Raw genomic sequence first — 19,208 nt, 5'->3', positions numbered from 1 at the left:
AAGCATCAGGTCATAATTAACATAGCAAGAGAAAGTAATGACCACTATCACAAACAGAATTATCATTTTTCCTAGTCCTAAGCAAAAGCAAATCCTAAAATCATCTAGTAAAAATTTTCAGGGCTCCTATGCATTTCAGTGACTATTAATTTTAATTTCAGAAAAGCCAACAACACATATCTAATAAAAACATTTTCCAATTGACTTTTACATTTTCCTTTTATGAGGGCTAGAACATCAATCATATCTTGGACCAGGATGACCACACAGGGTCATAGGAATTAGAACAAAGAGCTGCAAAGGGCTGCTCCTCCTCAAAAATGGGACGACTAAAGGGGTACATTATTGACAAGAAAAAAGAAGAAGTCCTTGGGGAAATTGAAGCCGCTGTACAACCAAGCCAGAGGGGAGTCTTCTCCCTGTGTCCGTTTGAGCCTCACAGGCAGGCTCTTGTTGTTTCCACGGTGGAGCTGCACAACTCGCAACTCAAGAATCACAGCCCAGTTTCAAGGAAAAAAGTATCTTCTTTCTGGATAGGGCAGTCACCCATCAGGCAAATGCTCTTAGCGATCCTGTCCAGTGTTATAGGCAGTGCACCAGTTTTCTTCACTTCAATCTAACAGGCACCAGAGACACATCACCTGTACCCTAATCTCAAGTCCTTCCCTAACTCCTGTATTGCTCTGCTGGCGCACTGCTCATTCATTGGGGCTACACATTGCATCCAGTGTACCCAGGTATCTCTTGACCGACAAACAAAGGAGCAAACTTGCATTCACTTTAGGACCAGGATTCAGAGGCCTGATACTAGGATCTCTAACGCAACCCTTGTTTCAAAAGGGGTCACCTCAAGCAAAGCTTCCTCGCCATTCTGGTTGGTCTGTGACTCTCAGCTGGGCATCAACCACAATTTCTCCTTTGTGATTTGTGACCTCGTCTTTCGACCAAGACAGTGGCAGGGGTACACACTTAACATCCCAGGGCTTCTGCCTTCACTGAGGTCCTAGTTGCCAGCAATGCTTGTGCTGGTTACCTTCACTTTGGCTTCAAGCTGGACTGGTGCTGACGCTGACTCCCCAGGCTGAATCTGATGTCCGGGCCCCTCTGGTAATGGTTGTAAGGCAGCAAATATCTATTGGTGGACTGAACAAAAGGACTTTAGACAAGGCACAGAAACAGTCTATCAACAAAGAGGATAGTCTTAGAATACTTCCTTGTCTTGGGACGCCCCATATATTAGCAAGGCACCCAAGAACCACTTTCATCTATCTATGAGAGAGAAAAAAAAACAACAGCCTGGACCTATTGGCAAGTATAAAAGGAACTCTTTGGTGAACAAGAGTAATACATCACCCAATCCCAAGCAGCCAAGGAAGTCTGTATTCATTTACTAAATTGTGAGGAAAAGAGAAAAACAACACAGACATACCCTAAACCCTTACATTGGTGTATTCCTGTGTGCTAATCTGAAAACCCTCAAAAAAGGAAATGTTCTACACTTTTGCTCATAAACTTTACATTTCTTGTACAGGACTGCAGACACTTCTAAAATGATTCTTCCTAATAAAACCACCTACATTGTACACTTTAGGACCATGCTCTCATGTTCTAGGAGCAGCAAGAAAAATCTAAAACTGCTAATTTAAAAGGGTTTCTTACCTATAAAACATTTCCTTCAAAATATATTTTGCTAAGGATCACATGGGCATCTTACCTGCGTTCTACTTTTCATGATCCAAACTATGCAACATCAGCTCTAATAAGGACTGTCAGTTTATGTATACAGACTAGCTAATACAAAACTAGCAATGCCCTTGCAAAACTATGTAGCATGGAAAAACATACAATAATGGTGTTATCACCTAAGAATTTTAGAACAAAAACTACCCACATCTAGCTCCCCTTAAAGGTCAAAATAATGGAACAACAATCTAGACTACTGAACCTGTCAAAATTTCATCAAACAGGATGGGCAGTAACATAACATATATTTATTCATTTTATTAATGCTAATACTGTTTAAAACAGTATTACTGAATAGCCAATTAAATGTCTCATTGCCATTTCACAGACAATTTAGACAGGCTAAAAACAAAATTGAGAAAAGGAGAGAGCAGCACACATATTACCTAGCCTCAATTTGTAGAGGAGCTAGCCTCCTTACCCCATTTTGACAGTAGGAAACCTGAAACAGGTTTCACTTCTGTCAACACTATCAATCCCTATTTGTAGCAACTGTCCATAAACAAAGTTATAGGAGGTACATAGCACTTTTGAGGAGGTAAAGAATATGAATACCGAAACCCCAATCCTTTTAGCAAATTTACAAATGTAACATGAGGGCGAATGAATTCAAACTAAATCCCATTAGCTCAGCCCTAGTAAGCACCAAACTAAAAGCATTAGTGCTGTATATATGGCCAAGCTCACATATACAATTGTATTGTGGTATATTCATATGAGTGCATATAACTTGCTTTTGCCAACAAAACAAATAAGCACAACTCCTCCTTCTTTCCCTGCGCTGCCATCTTGTCTTTCAAAAAGTTTCAGATGTCAAATGTCAAAGCAGAACTTGCTCTGGTAGCCCTGCCAGGCTTCTAAATATAGAACTGACTTTTAACTCTTCCCAGCTGTCCTATTCTGTGTGCAAATTTTCCATGCAGCTTTCCCTATTCAAAGTCATCCTGAAAACAGAAAGCTGACCTATTCCCCTGTGTGTCAGTTTAATAACTTCTGCTGGCTTTTTATACATATTTTCAAATATAAGCAGTGTGCAGTAGACTTGTCTAACAATATAGAAGTCAGCTATTTGTAGTATACCTAAATGTATGCATTTACTGAAGCCTAAGGCACTTTAAAAGCCGCTCTGAATGGAAGAAATGCTGTTTAAATAGTGAATTTTTCCCAATTTCGACTTTGATATTTGGGGCACTTAAAATTGAATATCCTATAATTTTTTTGCATAATAGTCATCCTCAAAATGTTCTCTAGATAGCCCAGGAGTGAGAAATCTGAAATAATCATATATACCGTTATAAAAATGAGTTTTTTTACGCCTGCACAGAGTGAAATATCCTCATTATGCGGTACAACACAACTTAAATTTAATTGTAATGCTAGGAGGTCACAGTATGAGTATTAAGCTTTATAAATATTTAAAAAACGAATTTAAGATCATTAATTTTTTTTTATAATTTTTCATAATTAATAAAAAATTGTTCTTAATAAAACCAATCATTTTAATATTTCCACATAGGAAAAGCAAGCTTCATTCCTTGCCTATCGTATTTAGATGCATTCATTCACAAGCCTAAGCACAGAAGCCTAACTTGAAACATGAAACATTTTGCGGACAATTATTTAACATCAGAACCACGAATATGCTTATGTAAAAGGCCTTAAGAAAGGAAATCCATACTTTAAATGTTTTCCTGGTATCTAAAATAATGAACCTGATTTTTTTAACTTTTTAAAACAGCAGTCTGAAATGCAGGATTTTACCCCGTGTTTAACTGACAAAATTCTGGCTGAGTCAACATTCCTGTCTCTCCGTGGCCTACAATCAACACAACAGCTGCTGCTAAGCAGTTAAAACACAGCTGTTGTAAAGCTTTTCTTAGTGTTGAAATGGAAGCATGGTGATGGTCTATTTAAAACTGAGGCATTTCAATGCATGTTCTATAATATTTGTTTTAGTTCAACAACATCCAATTTACTCAGAAGATGTGTTTGCCTGTTAATATCTAATACAATATATTTAAGGAAAATGCTTTATAATTGTTTATTTATTACAAAACACACAATTTCGTTTTTGAGGCCTATTTTATTCCTATTGAATGTGAATTCTAATTTTATCTTTTAAGCATTGGAAGTTTGTACATGTGCTTTGTTGCTTACTCTCTAAATTAAATAGTAACATATAATTATTTAGCATATCATATGGTTCATTTCTGGATTTGTATTTAATTTTTATTTAATATTAATTAAATGCTATTTTGCATAACAGACTGATGACAGCAAGAAAACGCAAACACACATTGAGCTCAATCCAGACATACACAGAAGGGGTCACACACTCAGAATCACACAACACAGCGCGCTCAAGAGCCATTATTTCACAAATAGCGCAATCGCTATTTACTCACAGATGTTGCAATGTAAAACCACGAACCACACAGACATCCATGGGGCAACAGGGTCAGAGCTGATTTGCATAAAGCCATTATCTGACCCAGGGTGTTGTGGAGTGCAAAAAAAACGATGGATTTGGGCCCAGATCTTTTGACTGGGGGAGTGTGTGACATTGATCCACATTCAGTCCATCACTTGTTGTTTTTTGCAATTGCCGCCCTAAGTGCGCTGGGGATGCCCAGACGTGGGTCCCAGGCACTCCACACCACTTGGAGTCAAGCTAGCCGGGCTGAAGAGAGGTGTTACCTCGAAACCGGTCCGGTCCTCGGATGCTTGATTCCGGTCTGGGAAAGATATGGCTGTTGTAGTTCGGACTGGACTGTTCCCATGGGGCAACAGGGTCAGAGCTGATTTGCATAAAGCCATTATCTGACCCAGGGTGGTGTGGAGTGCAAAAAAAACGATGGATTTGGGCCCAGATCTTTTGACTGGGGGAGTGTGTGACATTGATCCACATTCAGTCCATCACTTGTTGTTTTTTGCAATTGCCGCCCTAAGTGCGCTGGGGATGCCCAGACGTGGGTCCCAGGCACTCCACACCACTTGGAGTCAAGCTAGCCGGGCTGAAGAGAGGTGTTACCTTGAAACCGGTCCGGTCCTCGGATGCTTGATTCCGGTCTGGGAAAGATATGGCTGTTGTAGTTCGGACTGGACTGTTCCCATGGGGCAACAGGGTCAGAGCTGATTTGCATAAAGCCATTATCTGACCCAGGGTGGTGTGGAGTGCAAAAAAAAAAAACGATGGATTAGGGCCCAGATCTTTTGACTGGGGGAGTGTGTGACATTGATCCACATTCAGTCCATCACTTGTTGTTTTTTGCAATTGCCGCCCTAAGTGCGCTGGGGATGCCCAGACGTGGGTCCCAGGCACTCCACACCACTTGGAGTCAAGCTAGCCGGGCTGAAGAGAGGTGTTACCTCGAAACCGGTCCGGTCCTCGGATGCTTGATTCCGGTCTGGGAAAGATATGGCTGTTGTAGTTCGGACTGGACTGTTCCCATGGGGCAACAGGGTCAGAGCTGATTTGCATAAAGCCATTATCTGACCCAGGGTGGTGTGGAGTGCAAAAAAAACGATGGATTTGGGCCCAGATCTTTTGACTGGGGGAGTGTGTGACATTGATCCACATTCAGTCCATCACTTGTTGTTTTTTGCAATTGCCGCCCTAAGTGCGCTGGGGATGCCCAGACGTGGGTCCCAGGCACTCCACACCACTTGGAGTCAAGCTAGCCGGGCTGAAGAGAGGTGTTACCTCGAAACCGGTCCGGTCCTCGGATGCTTGATTCCGGTCTGGGAAATATATGGCTGTTGTAGTTCGGACTGGACTGTTCCCATGGGGCAACAGGGTCAGAGCTGATTTGCATAAAGCCATTATCTGACCCAGGGTGGTGTGGAGTGCAAAAAAAACGATGGATTTGGGCCCAGATCTTTTGACTGGGGGAGTGTGTGACATTGATCCACATTCAGTCCATCACTAGTTGTTTTTTGCAATTGCCGCCCTAAGTGCGCTGGGGATGCCCAGACGTGGGTCCCAGGCACTCCACACCACTTGGAGTCAAGCTAGCCGGGCTGAAGAGAGGTGTTACCTCGAAACCGGTCCGGTCCTCGGATGCTTGATTCCGGTCTGGGAAAGATATGGCTGTTGTAGTTCGGACTGGACTGTTCCCATGGGGCAACAGGGTCAGAGCTGATTTGCATAAAGCCATTATCTGACCCAGGGTGGTGTGGAGTGCAAAAAAAACGATGGATTTGGGCCCAGATCTTTTGACTGGGGGAGTGTGTGACATTGATCCACATTCAGTCCATCACTTGTTGTTTTTTGCAATTGCCGCCCTAAGTGCGCTGGGGATGCCCAGACGTGGGTCCCAGGCACTCCACACCACTTGGAGTCAAGCTAGCCGGGCTGAAGAGAGGTGTTACCTCGAAACCGGTCCGGTCCTCGGATGCTTGATTCCGGTCTGGGAAAGATATGGCTGTTGTAGTTCGGACTGGACTGTTCCCATGGGGCAACAGGGTCAGAGCTGATTTGCATAAAGCCATTATCTGACCCAGGGTGGTGTGGAGTGCAAAAAAAACGATGGATTTGGGCCCAGATCTTTTGACTGGGGGAGTGTGTGACATTGATCCACATTCAGTCCATCACTTGTTGTTTTTTGCAATTGCCGCCCTAAGTGCGCTGGGGATGCCCAGACGTGGGTCCCAGGCACTCCACACCACTTGGAGTCAAGCTAGCCGGGCTGAAGAGAGGTGTTACCTCGAAACCGGTCCGGTCCTCGGATGCTTGATTCCGGTCTGGGAAAGATATGGCTGTTGTAGTTCGGACTGGACTGTTCCCATGGGGCAACAGGGTCAGAGCTGATTTGCATAAAGCCATTATCTGACCCAGGGTGGTGTGGAGTGCAAAAAAACCGATGGATTTGGGCCCAGATCTTTTGACTGGGGGAGTGTGTGACATTGATCCACATTCAGTCCATCACTTGTTGTTTTTTGCAATTGCCGCCCTAAGTGCGCTGGGGATGCCCAGACGTGGGTCCCAGGCACTCCACACCACTTGGAGTCAAGCTAGCCGGGCTGAAGAGAGGTGTTACCTCGAAACCGGTCCGGTCCTCGGATGCTTGATTCCGGTCTGGGAAAGATATGGCTGTTGTAGTTCGGACTGGACTGTTCCCATGGGGCAACAGGGTCAGAGCTGATTTGCATAAAGCCATTATCTGACCCAGGGTGGTGTGGAGTGCAAAAAAAACCGATGGATTTGGGCCCAGATCTTTTGACTGGGGGAGTGTGTGACATTGATCCACATTCAGTCCATCACTTGTTGTTTTTTGCAATTGCCGCCCTAAGTGCGCTGGGGATGCCCAGACGTGGGTCCCAGGCACTCCACACCACTTGGAGTCAAGCTAGCCGGGCTGAAGAGAGGTGTTACCTCGAAACCGGTCCGGTCCTCGGATGCTTGATTCCGGTCTGGGAAAGATATGGCTGTTGTAGTTCGGACTGGACTGTTCCCATGGGGCAACAGGGTCAGAGCTGATTTGCATAAAGCCATTATCTGACCCAGGGTGGTGTGGAGTGCAAAAAAAACGATGGATTTGGGCCCAGATCTTTTGACTGGGGGAGTGTGTGACATTGATCCACATTCAGTCCATCACTTGTTGTTTTTTGCAATTGCCGCCCTAAGTGCGCTGGGGATGCCCAGACGTGGGTCCCAGGCACTCCACACCACTTGGAGTCAAGCTAGCCGGGCTGAAGAGAGGTGTTACCTCGAAACCGGTCCGGTCCTCGGATGCTTGATTCCGGTCTGGGAAAGATATGGCTGTTGTAGTTCGGACTGGACTGTTCCCATGGGGCAACAGGGTCAGAGCTGATTTGCATAAAGCCATTATCTGACCCAGGGTGGTGTGGAGTGCAAAAAAAACGATGGATTTGGGCCCAGATCTTTTGACTGGGGGAGTGTGTGACATTGATCCACATTCAGTCCATCACTTGTTGTTTTTTGCAATTGCCACACAGACATCCAAACACATGATTAACCCACAGATCAACACTTAGGACAGAAACAAAGGACAGCCCACAGACTGTTCTCAAACCAAACCATTTGTAAATACTAGTTGTAAGTCATATTTACAAAAAGAGCTTCTCAATAGTATTCCAAACCCTGCCAAAAATAACCGCCCAATAAACTATTTTATTTCCAAGAAGCCAAAATACACTCAATTCACTAGCTTTGTCTGGCAGAACACCTAAAAATCGCTCTGCATATTTCCATTCATAAACGTGCATAGAAAAAGGATCCTTGTCTGTATTATGTCCATATTTGAATTCCATGGGGATACAGAATCACCAAGGAAGAAATATGTTTTTATACCTAAACCTATCAAGCTATTCCCTCAAGGGAGCCGGCTAATTTAATTCACATCTTACTATGGTACCTCCAAAAAGCAACACATTCTTTGATGTGTGCTTGAAACAGGCATGCCAAAAATATTGCAGAATATGCAAGTATTATACCCAAAGTAGCGCTTAAGGTACTCTTCGTACGTTGCGCCGTTCAAACAAATTCAAATAGAGAAAAATCTCCTCATTACCTGCCTACACAAATTGCAATTCGTATATCTATCCCATACAAATCCAAAGTTGGCCAACACAAATTCCAAAATTCCAAAGCCACAGTAAGCGTTACTAAACTACCTTACCAATCCAAGGCATCAAACTAACAGCAAGTGCCGCAGAACAACGCTTACCAAACAAATGGTTGTCCAAATTCTAACTGCCAAGTTCGGAATGACCCAACGGTCTTTTTAGAATACTCACGCCAAGAAGGTTCTCAGTCAGGAGTGACATCATATAGAGGATCAAAATAAGGAAGATCAGAAATATACTGGGCTACGGAGAGAGAGAATTCCCCGAATCTACGTGCACAGAGTACTTCCTTAGTAGAGTCCTGTCCTGTCCTCCTCAGTAGATTTCTGTCTCCTGACAAGATCACTCCTTAGATAGCCACTTCTCTGATGAGGTCTATGTTGGAGCGCCATTTGTAGAAAATAGAAACCTTCTCAGAAGAAATTGGCACACAAGCTGAAATATAAAAGTAACACCTTTATTAACCTTAAATGAGGGAGACTACATCTCACAGAAGCTTTAGCAAATGAATGAGGCAGTCCGAGGATTACAGAAAACAGGGGCCTTATATATGCTTAGGGTTACATAGTCAGCATAAGACCAAGGGGCAGTCCTGGCACATGTAAGCATGCATAAATGACTAAGATGGGCATGCAAGATCTGCTTGCTCAACAAAGTGGGAGGAGCTAACAGTTGCTAATTCTGGTGAACACATCCTGACATTTACAGACTAGAAACAGTTGCAAGGATAGCTGCAAGCTCAACTGAACATGTGCGAAGGTGGAAGATGCTAAATATAGTTCATTTCTAGACAGATTATAAGAGCAGTCACCACTGAGGGAGGACAGAGCACATGGCGAGCACATGGCAGCACATTGCAAAGAAGATGGCTGCCAGAAACACAAAATGGCTTTCAGCTCATGCTAACAAATCCCTCCAATATTTAACACTCCTGTCCATTGAGGTGCAGGGCTACACATCAGAGCATGACCACTTCCACCAAAGTGTGGCATCTCCCAGGAGCACTATTCTTCCAAAAGTCAGTATGGCTGAAGTCCCTGCAGAGGAGCAAGAACTAGTTAACTCAACCTTCAATGTTGCTCAATTCTATAGCTCTACTCCTCCTACCATCTGAAAACTCCTGCCTTAAGCCTGCCATCTGGCTTGGTCAGAGGGCCGGTGGATAGAAGAACCTGGCCTTCCCTTTCAATCTCATGTTTTATGACCCCTCCGTCCTGCTCTGACATTCCAATACAGCAGAGCTATTTGCAACAGATAGCATCGCACAGGTGAGCCACTTTTCACTTCATCAAAGCTGCCTGGCTAATCCTGTTAACTCTGACCAATTAAGGAAGACCAAATGAAGGCTGAATTTTGACTTACAGACAAGAATGTCTTATACTTTATTTTCTGTTTATTTTCGGCTGAATTAAACAATAGCATATTGTTGGACTTATCAATGTCATTCTCCTATGCCCTTAAATTATATTTTATTTTGCTTCCTATCAATAGTTATGCATTCATAAGCTGTTGCCATGTTATCCTATCTGGCTGGGGATCTACAAAGGGTAAAATTAAATGCTCAATTTCTATAACACCAGGGCCTATAAAACATCATTTATAAGGACCTTGCTTATAGGTACATGATCCCCCACCACTGGGACAACTAGGGGAGACTTTAGGGGTCCTGAATATGCAAAAATATTGTAGGTTCTAACTCCAGAGACCTCCCAGCATCAAAGTCGATTTTGGGAAGCACTTACTTACAATGCGGAAGTGAAATGTGCATTTCTCTATCCCCAGGGCACATCAAACCTCTTTTATAAGGGTCCTCCTTATAATTATATGACCCACCTACCCCTGCAACACATAGGGGAGACTCAGGGGGTATCTAATATGCCACAATGTTGTAGTTTATCACTTTTTAAGTGCCCTTAACACCAAAGTCGAGTTTGGGCACAATTTACATTTAAAAGCAGTTCTGCAACACAGGGCTGTTTTTAAAATGACCTCAGGCTCTCAGCAGTGCACACATGCAAGTGCAGAAAGGGCTGCTGGCCTCTAAACTGCCTTGCCCTAATATATGCTAGGGATTTAAAGGTAGTTTTAATCCCCCATGCCCTATTATGTAATAGGAACTTAAAAGGTAGGTCATGTCAATTACAAGTGTACCCTAATATATAATTTACCCTCATGTAAGTGTGTGTTTTCACTAGGCCTGGGCAAAGCACTACGCTACACTTACGTAGTTTGCGAAGTTTGCGCAACTTCGCACTATGCAAACTGCACGTAGCACAGTGCGAACATGCGTAGCGTAGTGCAGCTGTCATTTTTTGCTTGCTCGCGGTGAGCTCAAGATGAGAAACTACCAGTCCGCGTTAAAAAAGCTGCCGCTCGAGGAAAAATCTCCTGAAGCGGCAGAAAACTACAGCTTGCACTGTGCAAGATGCCGTTTTCAATGATTGCAGAGTGTCGGATGCTTGTCCGCACTGTGCAATCATTGAAAACGGCATCTTGCACAGTGCGAACATGCTACTACGCAATTCGCGTAGTGCTACTCTTGGCTCACGTAATGCGAAGTGCATTTTGCATAGCTTTGCGAAGCGTTACTTCGCAAACTACGCCCAGCCCTAATTTTCACTGTGTTTCCAACATAACACTGGCCCTGGGTCTGGTTTCACAGAGCCCACGGACAGTCTGGTTGCAGCCCTGATTAAGGTTGCTTTTGTGGTTGTCAAATTATTATCCAATTTCAACCTGCAGGGCAATGTCTAGTTTTCTCTTGTTTTAAAGGGACTTGTTTACGAAATACAGAACTCAAGCTTATCATATTTGTTTTTTATATTGTTGAATTTGTTGTCTATGTTTTGTCCATGCCATGTCCAACAATGTAGTTTGTGGCGTTCAGTATTTTGAAACTTGATTCATACTAATGCTGTTGCCTTCTGTGAATTTTTGTATGTTGATTTTTTACGTTAGAAAACTGATAGGTATTTGAATACAAAATTTATGAAAACATATTTTCACAAGCAAATGAAAAAAGTGAAAGACAAAATTAATAAAATTATGATTTATGGCCACATCAAGTGTCATGTGTGATCATGTGAAGTGAAGACTAACCGACATCCGTATTGGCATGTGTGTTCCTGTGTGCTTGTTAAATTTGACCTAGCCTTACTGATTAAAAACCAAAACCCTCTCTAGTTGCATTAATAACTGTTTAGGACATTTCCCATGTTGAAATGTATATTTTTATGATGACCTTTATTCAATGTATTCAGGTTCAATGATCACCATCAGTGGAAACATCTTTACAGATGTCTACGTCAGTAATACCGCTGTCAGTTCAAATGTTCGAATTTTGAGGTAATTATTATTAACGATATTGATGTGTTATTAAAAAACCTAAATATATTTGCACATATAGGCACGTATATATTTTGTACTTGTATGCTCTCATATATATTTTCCATTGTATGTAATTAATTATATCTGTTATAGTAAAAACAAATCTAAAATCAGAATGAGAAATCTATAGTTCCCACAGTGTGTAGTATACTGCTTTCTAACACAATTACAACCACCCAAGGCAATAAAGGTGGTAATAAATAATTTCTACATTAATATATGTTTGAAAATAATTTTCTGCCTGATTATGACATTGTGTATCATGAACTTATTATATTATTTCACTATCTTGCCACCATTTTCAGAACCTATGCAGGAGGAATGCCTTGTGAACTGCTTGCACCCAACTCAGACACTCTGTAAGTACCATGCATGCAAACAAATAGTGGCTCGAATTGTGGAGCTTCTCAAGGTTTTTTGGGAGTATTCAGGCTGAATAAAATTTGGAGATCACGTTCAATACACTGTGCATTAGAAATCATCATATAGCATGTTCTCTTGTGTATAAGGACCCAGTGTGTAATTAATTAAAAATAGGAGCAGGGGCACAATGTTATTCTTAGGTGCCAGCTGTCAGTGCTGCAACATGCTGGGGTTGCCAAATTCCAAGGCTCCCAAGCCTTGATTACCTTACCTGTGCTGTCTCCTTATCTCATCACGCTCATGTAGGATCTGTTTCACCACTGCTTTCTCCCTTTGCCACTGCTTACCTATCCTATGGTACCCACTTCTTTTTTCATTTCTTTTCTTCTCTTTTTTAGTATAGGGCAATGTCCAATGATGAAAACTATATTCCTGTCCCAAAGGGAGTGCCACTTGCAACCACAGACACAAACTAACCACTGTAATTACCACAGCTTTTACCGGCCAAGAAATCTACATGATCTCTGACAGGTTATTCTGAATGCAATGATTGCACAATATAAACTACCATAAAACTGTTAAACACAAATATCGATCCCCATAGGCAGTAATGTTTTAAAATGTAATCTTTTCTGAGCATTTGTACCATCATGTGTGATAGTATGAATGTCAATAGTGAGGAGATTTATGGCCACAACAAAAATCACATCATACATGTTATTGCAGTGATGGAAAAAGAGCATACAGTTGACAGCATACAGAGGCCTGTAGTTGGTGAAGGTGCACATTCCTCCCCATAGGTTGTTACAGTACTTCTTTTGACATTATCTATATAATTTAATTAGTGCTTCATTTGAATTGGTGTGCTTGCTGGTGGGACCCAAATGCACTCCTTTTTTGCGGACCGGTGTTTATTTTGTCTCATTACATATTTGTTAAATAATCACACATCCTCCATTAGGAAGTGTAAAAGGCCACTTTATTATGACAGGTTTTGCCATAATATTGTTAACCTTAATACAACTTTGACATAACGTCACCTTCTTCAATACATCAAAATCCTCAATGTGTATCAACTGTTCCCACTCCCAAATCTCAACACCCGCCCTCAATCTTTCACTTGTCATTCATCATGTTCTTTGCATTTACCCAGTCTCTCTCACTTACCCTACCTAACATCCTCCAATGCAGCCTCCTTGTCCTGTTCCAAAGCTCCACACACCATCTTTCTCCTCCCCGATGGGAAAATCCACCCCTCCACCCCCAAAGGGGTGGACATGCCCACATCTGACACTCCATCCCCCAAACTACCATCAAACCAGGAACATCATTTGGCTCCTTACTTAGAGAAACCTCTGCACCATATTTTCTCATTCCAAAGCTTCTCCACCTTGTACCGCAGTTCCATCAGGTAATAAGCATTCCCAAACCGAGGTAGATGTGTCCAATATTTACAAAACAGAAACTGATCCTCTTCCCTAAAGCCACTATGAGATAGAACCTTAATGTGCAATACCATACAGAACACCCTCATCGTTCTGTTGAGCTTCCTCCTGGCTTTGACAATGGCTCAGTGCTTCAAACCCTCGCCACTGTCTCCAAGGCACAAACTCTATCCAAAGCAGGCATGTCCCTGAGAATTTACTCATAGTTAGTTGCAAATCCTCTTTCATGCGCTTCAGGCTCAACTGGGCCCTGCGTACCATGGCCGACATTCTCAAGACCATGAAGAGTATTCCCTCCAGAGCCCCCTTTGACCGCTGCCTGCACCACATCTTCTACAGAGCCGACACCTCCAGAGGCCCCAAACTGCGCTGCACGATCAACTGCTCCATCGAGACCGCCACCTTCTCTCATGACTGGAAACATGCCGAGATCAACCCCCTGCTAAAGAAACTGTCCACCGACACGACAGACCCATCTCCCTGCTCCCTCGACAGCCAAGGTCATCGAGACGGCCATCAACGCTCAACTCTCCGAGTTTATCGAAGCTAACCACGTCCTGGACACCTCCCAGTCTGGCTTCTGAAGCAACCACAGCACTGAGACCGCTCTTCTTGCACCCACTCATGAAATCCGCTCCCTCCTCAACCAGGGAGAAACAGCAGCCCTCATCCTCCTGGACTTCTCGGCCACCTTTGACACCATCTCTCATCTCATCCTAAGCACGAGACTCCACAACACCGGCATCCGCGACAAAGCCCAGGACAGGATCCCATCCTTCCTCACCACCAGAACACAGTGAGTCAGACTACCACTGTTCCACTCAGGACCCATGGAGATCAGCTGCGGGGTCCCCCAAGGCACTTCACTGAGCCCAAGGCACTTCAATGTCTAAATGGCCCCACTTGCAGCCATAGTCAAGATAAAAGGTTTTATTTAGGATTACCAATCAATCCAGTATATAAATATACCAAAAATAAGTTAAATAGGTACAACAGTTCAGCATATAAGCTGAAATATCTCAGTAGACTGATCTACAGTAAAATGAGATACAGAATAGTGATAGCAATTAAAGAAACAGATTAAAGCAAATTCAAATATCTACTAGGAATATCTATTCAGGGAGCATAGAAGGTGCCAGCAGTATCAGATTTGAGTAAATATCTGGACTAAAAGGAAATAAGTGTTTAGCATGAAGCTTCACACTTGTAAGAATAAGACAACCAGGTCTGTACCTTGCAAAGTCTAAACGGTATCTCTGTCTTCTAATTGTGAGTAAACCAATTTAAAAACAACAGGAGATTTAGAAACATCCTTGTTGGACCTGGCCCTTTTTGGCAGGTTCACCCCAAAACTTTTTGCTTTTTCCTAGCCTGTTTCTGGAACCTAGTGTTGATGATTTTAGGCCTTTGTGCACTTTTTCACTGTGGTACAGTGTAAAGTGTGTGAGCTCTCTGTGTATGTGTGGTGAGTGACCTGCCCTCCCATAGTTATGAATGGGGAATATGTATGCCCATGGTAGTTCCTGATGTGTGGGGAGTGCAGGGTCGAGTTTGATATGTGCGAACTCGTGAGATTGAATGCTGCGTAACGGTGTATGCGGCATGATTGTGTCTAGTGTAGAAGTGCCACTTTTAGAAGTAGGGCCTATTTGTGTAATTTGTGCCTGGCGTGTGATTGGCTGGTGAGCCTGGCCCAGGAGTGCCTGGGCCTGCTTGTGGATTGACTGTCTGGTTTGAGGATGACAGGGACTGGGGAGCCCCCAGGAGGTTGTCTGAGTCTGCCCGTGGTTGAAAGGCTGCATCTGCTGCCAGGGAAGTGGGAGGAGATAGCACCTGGGAGTGAATGAGTCTGTGCCTGCCTGCCACAATGCTGGCTCCACCTCCCGCTGGGCGGCTGTCGCCTCTGCCCCTCACACTGAAAGGAGTTCCCTATAACCAGTTCTAGCTGGTTCTCACACTGCCTGCACCCTTTAGACAAAGGATTTTATAGTATAAAAAGGGGCTGTGTCCCCTTCCAAAATGTTCTTGTTTTTGGACTTGAATCCTGCCAGGGGCGTGCTACTGCTTGGGCTCAGGGGAAGGCTTGCCTCCCTGAGCCCTGCCCAGCCCCTGGACACCTGATGGACTTTCCTGTTCTGGGAGCTGCTGGGATCTACCTTATGTCCTGGACTGCTGAGGTCCTGGACTCCTGAAGGACTTTGCTGCTTTATTTTGGGCATCTAGCGCTTTGGAGTGTTTCATTTCTCCCCCAGCGCTTGAGAGCGCTTTATTTGTGCTTATAGCGCTGTAAGCGCTTTACTTTGCCCCCAAGCGCTAGTAGCGCTTTTATTTTGCTGCCTCGAGGGTGCCCACCCCTCATCTTGCCGAAGCGCCGCTGGTGATGGTGGGAACAGGGCTGCCGCGCTGCCCGCGGCGACCTGGAAGCAGCTTGCAGGCTGGCCAATGACTGCGCGGCCCCGGGAGAAGGGCCGGAAGTCCCTCCCCCCCGCAGCCCGAAGGGAAGACGAAGCATGGCAGCTGCGGTATGGAGGGATTTATCCCGCGTTGCCAGGAGAGTCCCGGGTCCCAGGAGGGTGCCCGGGTAATGCCACGTATTGCCGCCGTGGGAAGCCCGCGCTGAAAGGAGTTCGCAAAGGGTTGCGGGGCTCCCATGACCAAGCGGGAGCCCCGGTAGAGGAGAGAGGAGAGCCCCGCTCTGGCTGGTGGAGCCTGCGCGGCCGAGAGAGGAGACGGGCTGCCTTGGAGCCACGAAAGCTCCACATCGAGTCCCGGTCCCGAGATGGGGGACCGGGTTAACAGCGAAGCGGGCGCATTGTGAAGGCGGGGCTCCCATGAGGAGGGAGAGCCCCGCCATGCGCTACCGCCGACGAGAAGGAGAAGCAGCCCCAGCTGGTGAGTGCCTGCGTGATGCGAGGAGGGGTGTCGGGCACATTGCCGGTGCCCGCCCCCCCGTGGCACAAGCTTCCTTGTGGGGGGGCGCTGAGAAGCCCCAGCGAGGCCTCAGTGTTCAGAGCCCTCGAGGCTCTGAGGGCATATTTGTTTTGAGAGCCCGAGAGGCTCAGGAGCATGGCTTCATGTTGAGCCCTGGGAGGCTCTTGCCTGGCATTTAGTTTATTTTGAGTCCCCCGGGGGGGGACTCCAACGACGGGGCATATTTCCTCTCGAGCCGCGAAGGCTCCAACGTGCCTTATTTTTGTTAAAAGGCCCCAGTGGGGGTCCAGAAGGCCCATGAGTGTTTTAGAAGCCTGAGTGCTCCGACAGGGCATTCCTTTTGTTCACGAGTCCCCAGAGGAGGGATTCCAACGGTTGGGGCATGTGTGATGTCCAGGGCCTGTGTGGCTCCAACGTGTGCAGTTCAGAGCCTGTGGGGCTCCAACAGTTGGCGCAGTTCTGTCCTAGGGTCAGAGACAACCCTGTCGCAGTTTTTGATTCAAAGCTGCCCAGCAATTAGTGGGCAGCTGCACCATTTAGGTCTTGTGATGTTCCCAGGTGCCCAGCAAGTAGTGGGCACCTGCACCGTTTAGGTTTTGCGCCAGTGGCGCACCCCTGGCGCCCTGACATTCTGGTCACAGGGCTCTTTAGTCCCTTTATTAGATGGGGGCTGGTATGTGATTTTATTTAGGCGCAATGTGATTATCTATGTGATGGTAATTGCCTAATGTGAGTTTTGTGCAATGTGATATGGTGCTAGGAAATGTAATGCATTTAATATGATTACGCACCTTGATCTTACACCTCTGAATGTTTTTAGGCATCATGAGTTTTTGCGGGGAAACATCTTTTACAACGCAACTTTTACCACGCAGAGCTTTTACATCGCAACTTTCACAATGCAAACCATTACAACGCATTGCGTTGGGGGTCGCTCTAGGAAAGGGAATAGATTTAATTTACTATCCAACACCTTCCCTAGTGTCCACTGGGACTGGAGTTGGAATAGTGAATTAAACTATTCACTATCCAGCACCCCAAAGCGCTATGCGTTGTAATGGTATGCGTTGTAAAAACTGCGATGTAAAAGCATGCGTGGTAAAAGCATGCGTTGTAATGTCATACATCCGTTTTTGCGCTATTGAGTTATGGTGTGGCACCTCTGAATGTTTTTATGCGTCATGTGTCTTCCTTGATTTCACACCTCTGAATGTGTTGGTTGATGCATCATGTGTTTTTCCTTCCCTACACCTCTGAATGTTTGATGAATCATGTGTAATGTGTTCTTGCTTCTACACCTAAGTGTATTTTATTCTTAGGCGGTTGTGTTTTGCCTAGTATAGTTATACTAGAGAGGTTATGTGTCCATGCGTGATCTAGGCCTATGGTTATTAGTATTGCGTAGTGTGTACCTACCTTTACCAGTAGTTACTGGTTGTGACCTATAATTGTTCTTTTATATCCTTATTCTAAGTTCTATATTCTATTTCTAAAAGTGTTGATTCTGACAGTGGCCCATGTGGCCCTGTCTTGTAAATAATCCCTGGTGAATATTGCCCGTGCCAGTTGGCACAATGTACATGTGTGATTTCTATCTGATGTGATTTTGACAATACAGAAGTTATTTTTATATAACCTTGGTGGAGTTCCTTTTTTGGTGTGCCTAGGATGTTGTTGCTGTTGTGTGCTGGCGCAAATGCTTTACACATTGCCTCCGAGTTTAGCCTTACTGCTCTTGCCAAGCTACCAAGGGGGTGAGCAGGGGTTATCTTGGCGTGTGACTCCCTTGCCCTGACTAGAATGGTGGTTTCTGCCTGGCTTTGGCGTCAGCCTTAGCCTACCAGAAATAGCCAGTTCTAACATTGTTGGTCAGCGGTGCGGATTAGGACTTGTGTTTGCGCAGTGGCACAGCGACAGCTGGCTACATTACAAAACTCTGCATTTTATAGATAGTCACATGTTTGGGATTATTGTTTGTGAGTTTGTTTTTCCTCAAGTGTGTCATTTTCAGATGGTGTTCCTGCGCTTTTATGTTTAGTGGCAGAAGAGAGAAAATGACAGGGCGGGACGTCAGTAGAGGGGGAGGTTCCCATAGATTAGGAATCCCTTGCTGGGTCCAGTGCCCAATCCCTGTTCCTGTCCCTGTGTGGGTAGATGGAAGAGAGGGAGTGTGGAGGAGAAATGGCTTGCTCGGGAGGGTGGTTATCCCCTGAGTGTAGTGTGTGTGTGTCTGGATTCCCCAGTATGGTAGGATCCAGTGGTGGCAGCTAAAATGTGTCCAGTGCGTGAAGTCCCATTGCCAGTTCCAAGAGTATGGTACCTGGTGCTCAGTAAGAGGGATACAGGTTGAGAGTCAGAGGCAGTGAGGAACTGTCTCGCCAGTCTGGAGGGGGAGTGTGTGGATGAGTGCTGTGTTGAACTGGAGGAGTTGGTGTGAGTTTTTTTTAAAGGAGCTTGCACGGGAGGTGTACCTCTGGTGGTGTGCAGGAGGTCCTGCAGAGGCACTAGACAAGAAGGTGGATGTCTGGCGGTGTGCTAGATGTCTTGCACAGGCATTAGGGAGTGATTCTAAAAGTAGTGGCTTGTGTATCTGATGATCCTGTGTAGGTGAAGAGGTTCATGTGTAGGCCAGCTAGGTCCCATTAGGAAGGTAGGGGTGTAGGGGCTCACGTCCTGTTTCAGTGGAGGCGGAGTGAGTGTGGGACGGTGTGTCCTACATTGGCCCGAAACCCTGTCTCAGGGCCTGGAGGG

The 19,208-nt window shown here is 45.0% G+C and overlaps 1 protein-coding gene across 1 annotated transcript in view; it reads left to right on the top strand.

The window, feature by feature from the left end:
- The window catches only part of LOC144828000 (fibrocystin-L-like), a 1,506,874-nt gene that overhangs the window by 54,748 nt on the left and 1,432,918 nt on the right, over window positions 1-19,208 (top strand). Inside the window, exons 5-6 of the mRNA XM_078686147.1 lie at window positions 11,592-11,676; window positions 12,024-12,077. Of these exons, the coding sequence (XP_078542273.1) occupies window positions 11,592-11,676; window positions 12,024-12,077 (139 nt within the window). The remainder of the gene's footprint in view (window positions 1-11,591; window positions 11,677-12,023; window positions 12,078-19,208) is intronic.

The sequence above is a fragment of the Lissotriton helveticus genome, chromosome 4_1, assembly GCF_964261635.1.
Source record: "Lissotriton helveticus chromosome 4_1, aLisHel1.1, whole genome shotgun sequence".
Classification (NCBI taxonomy): Eukaryota; Metazoa; Chordata; class Amphibia; order Caudata; family Salamandridae; genus Lissotriton; species Lissotriton helveticus.
The sequence above is the reverse complement of the archived record's forward strand: the minus strand, read 5'-3'. Positions and strand labels throughout refer to the sequence as shown.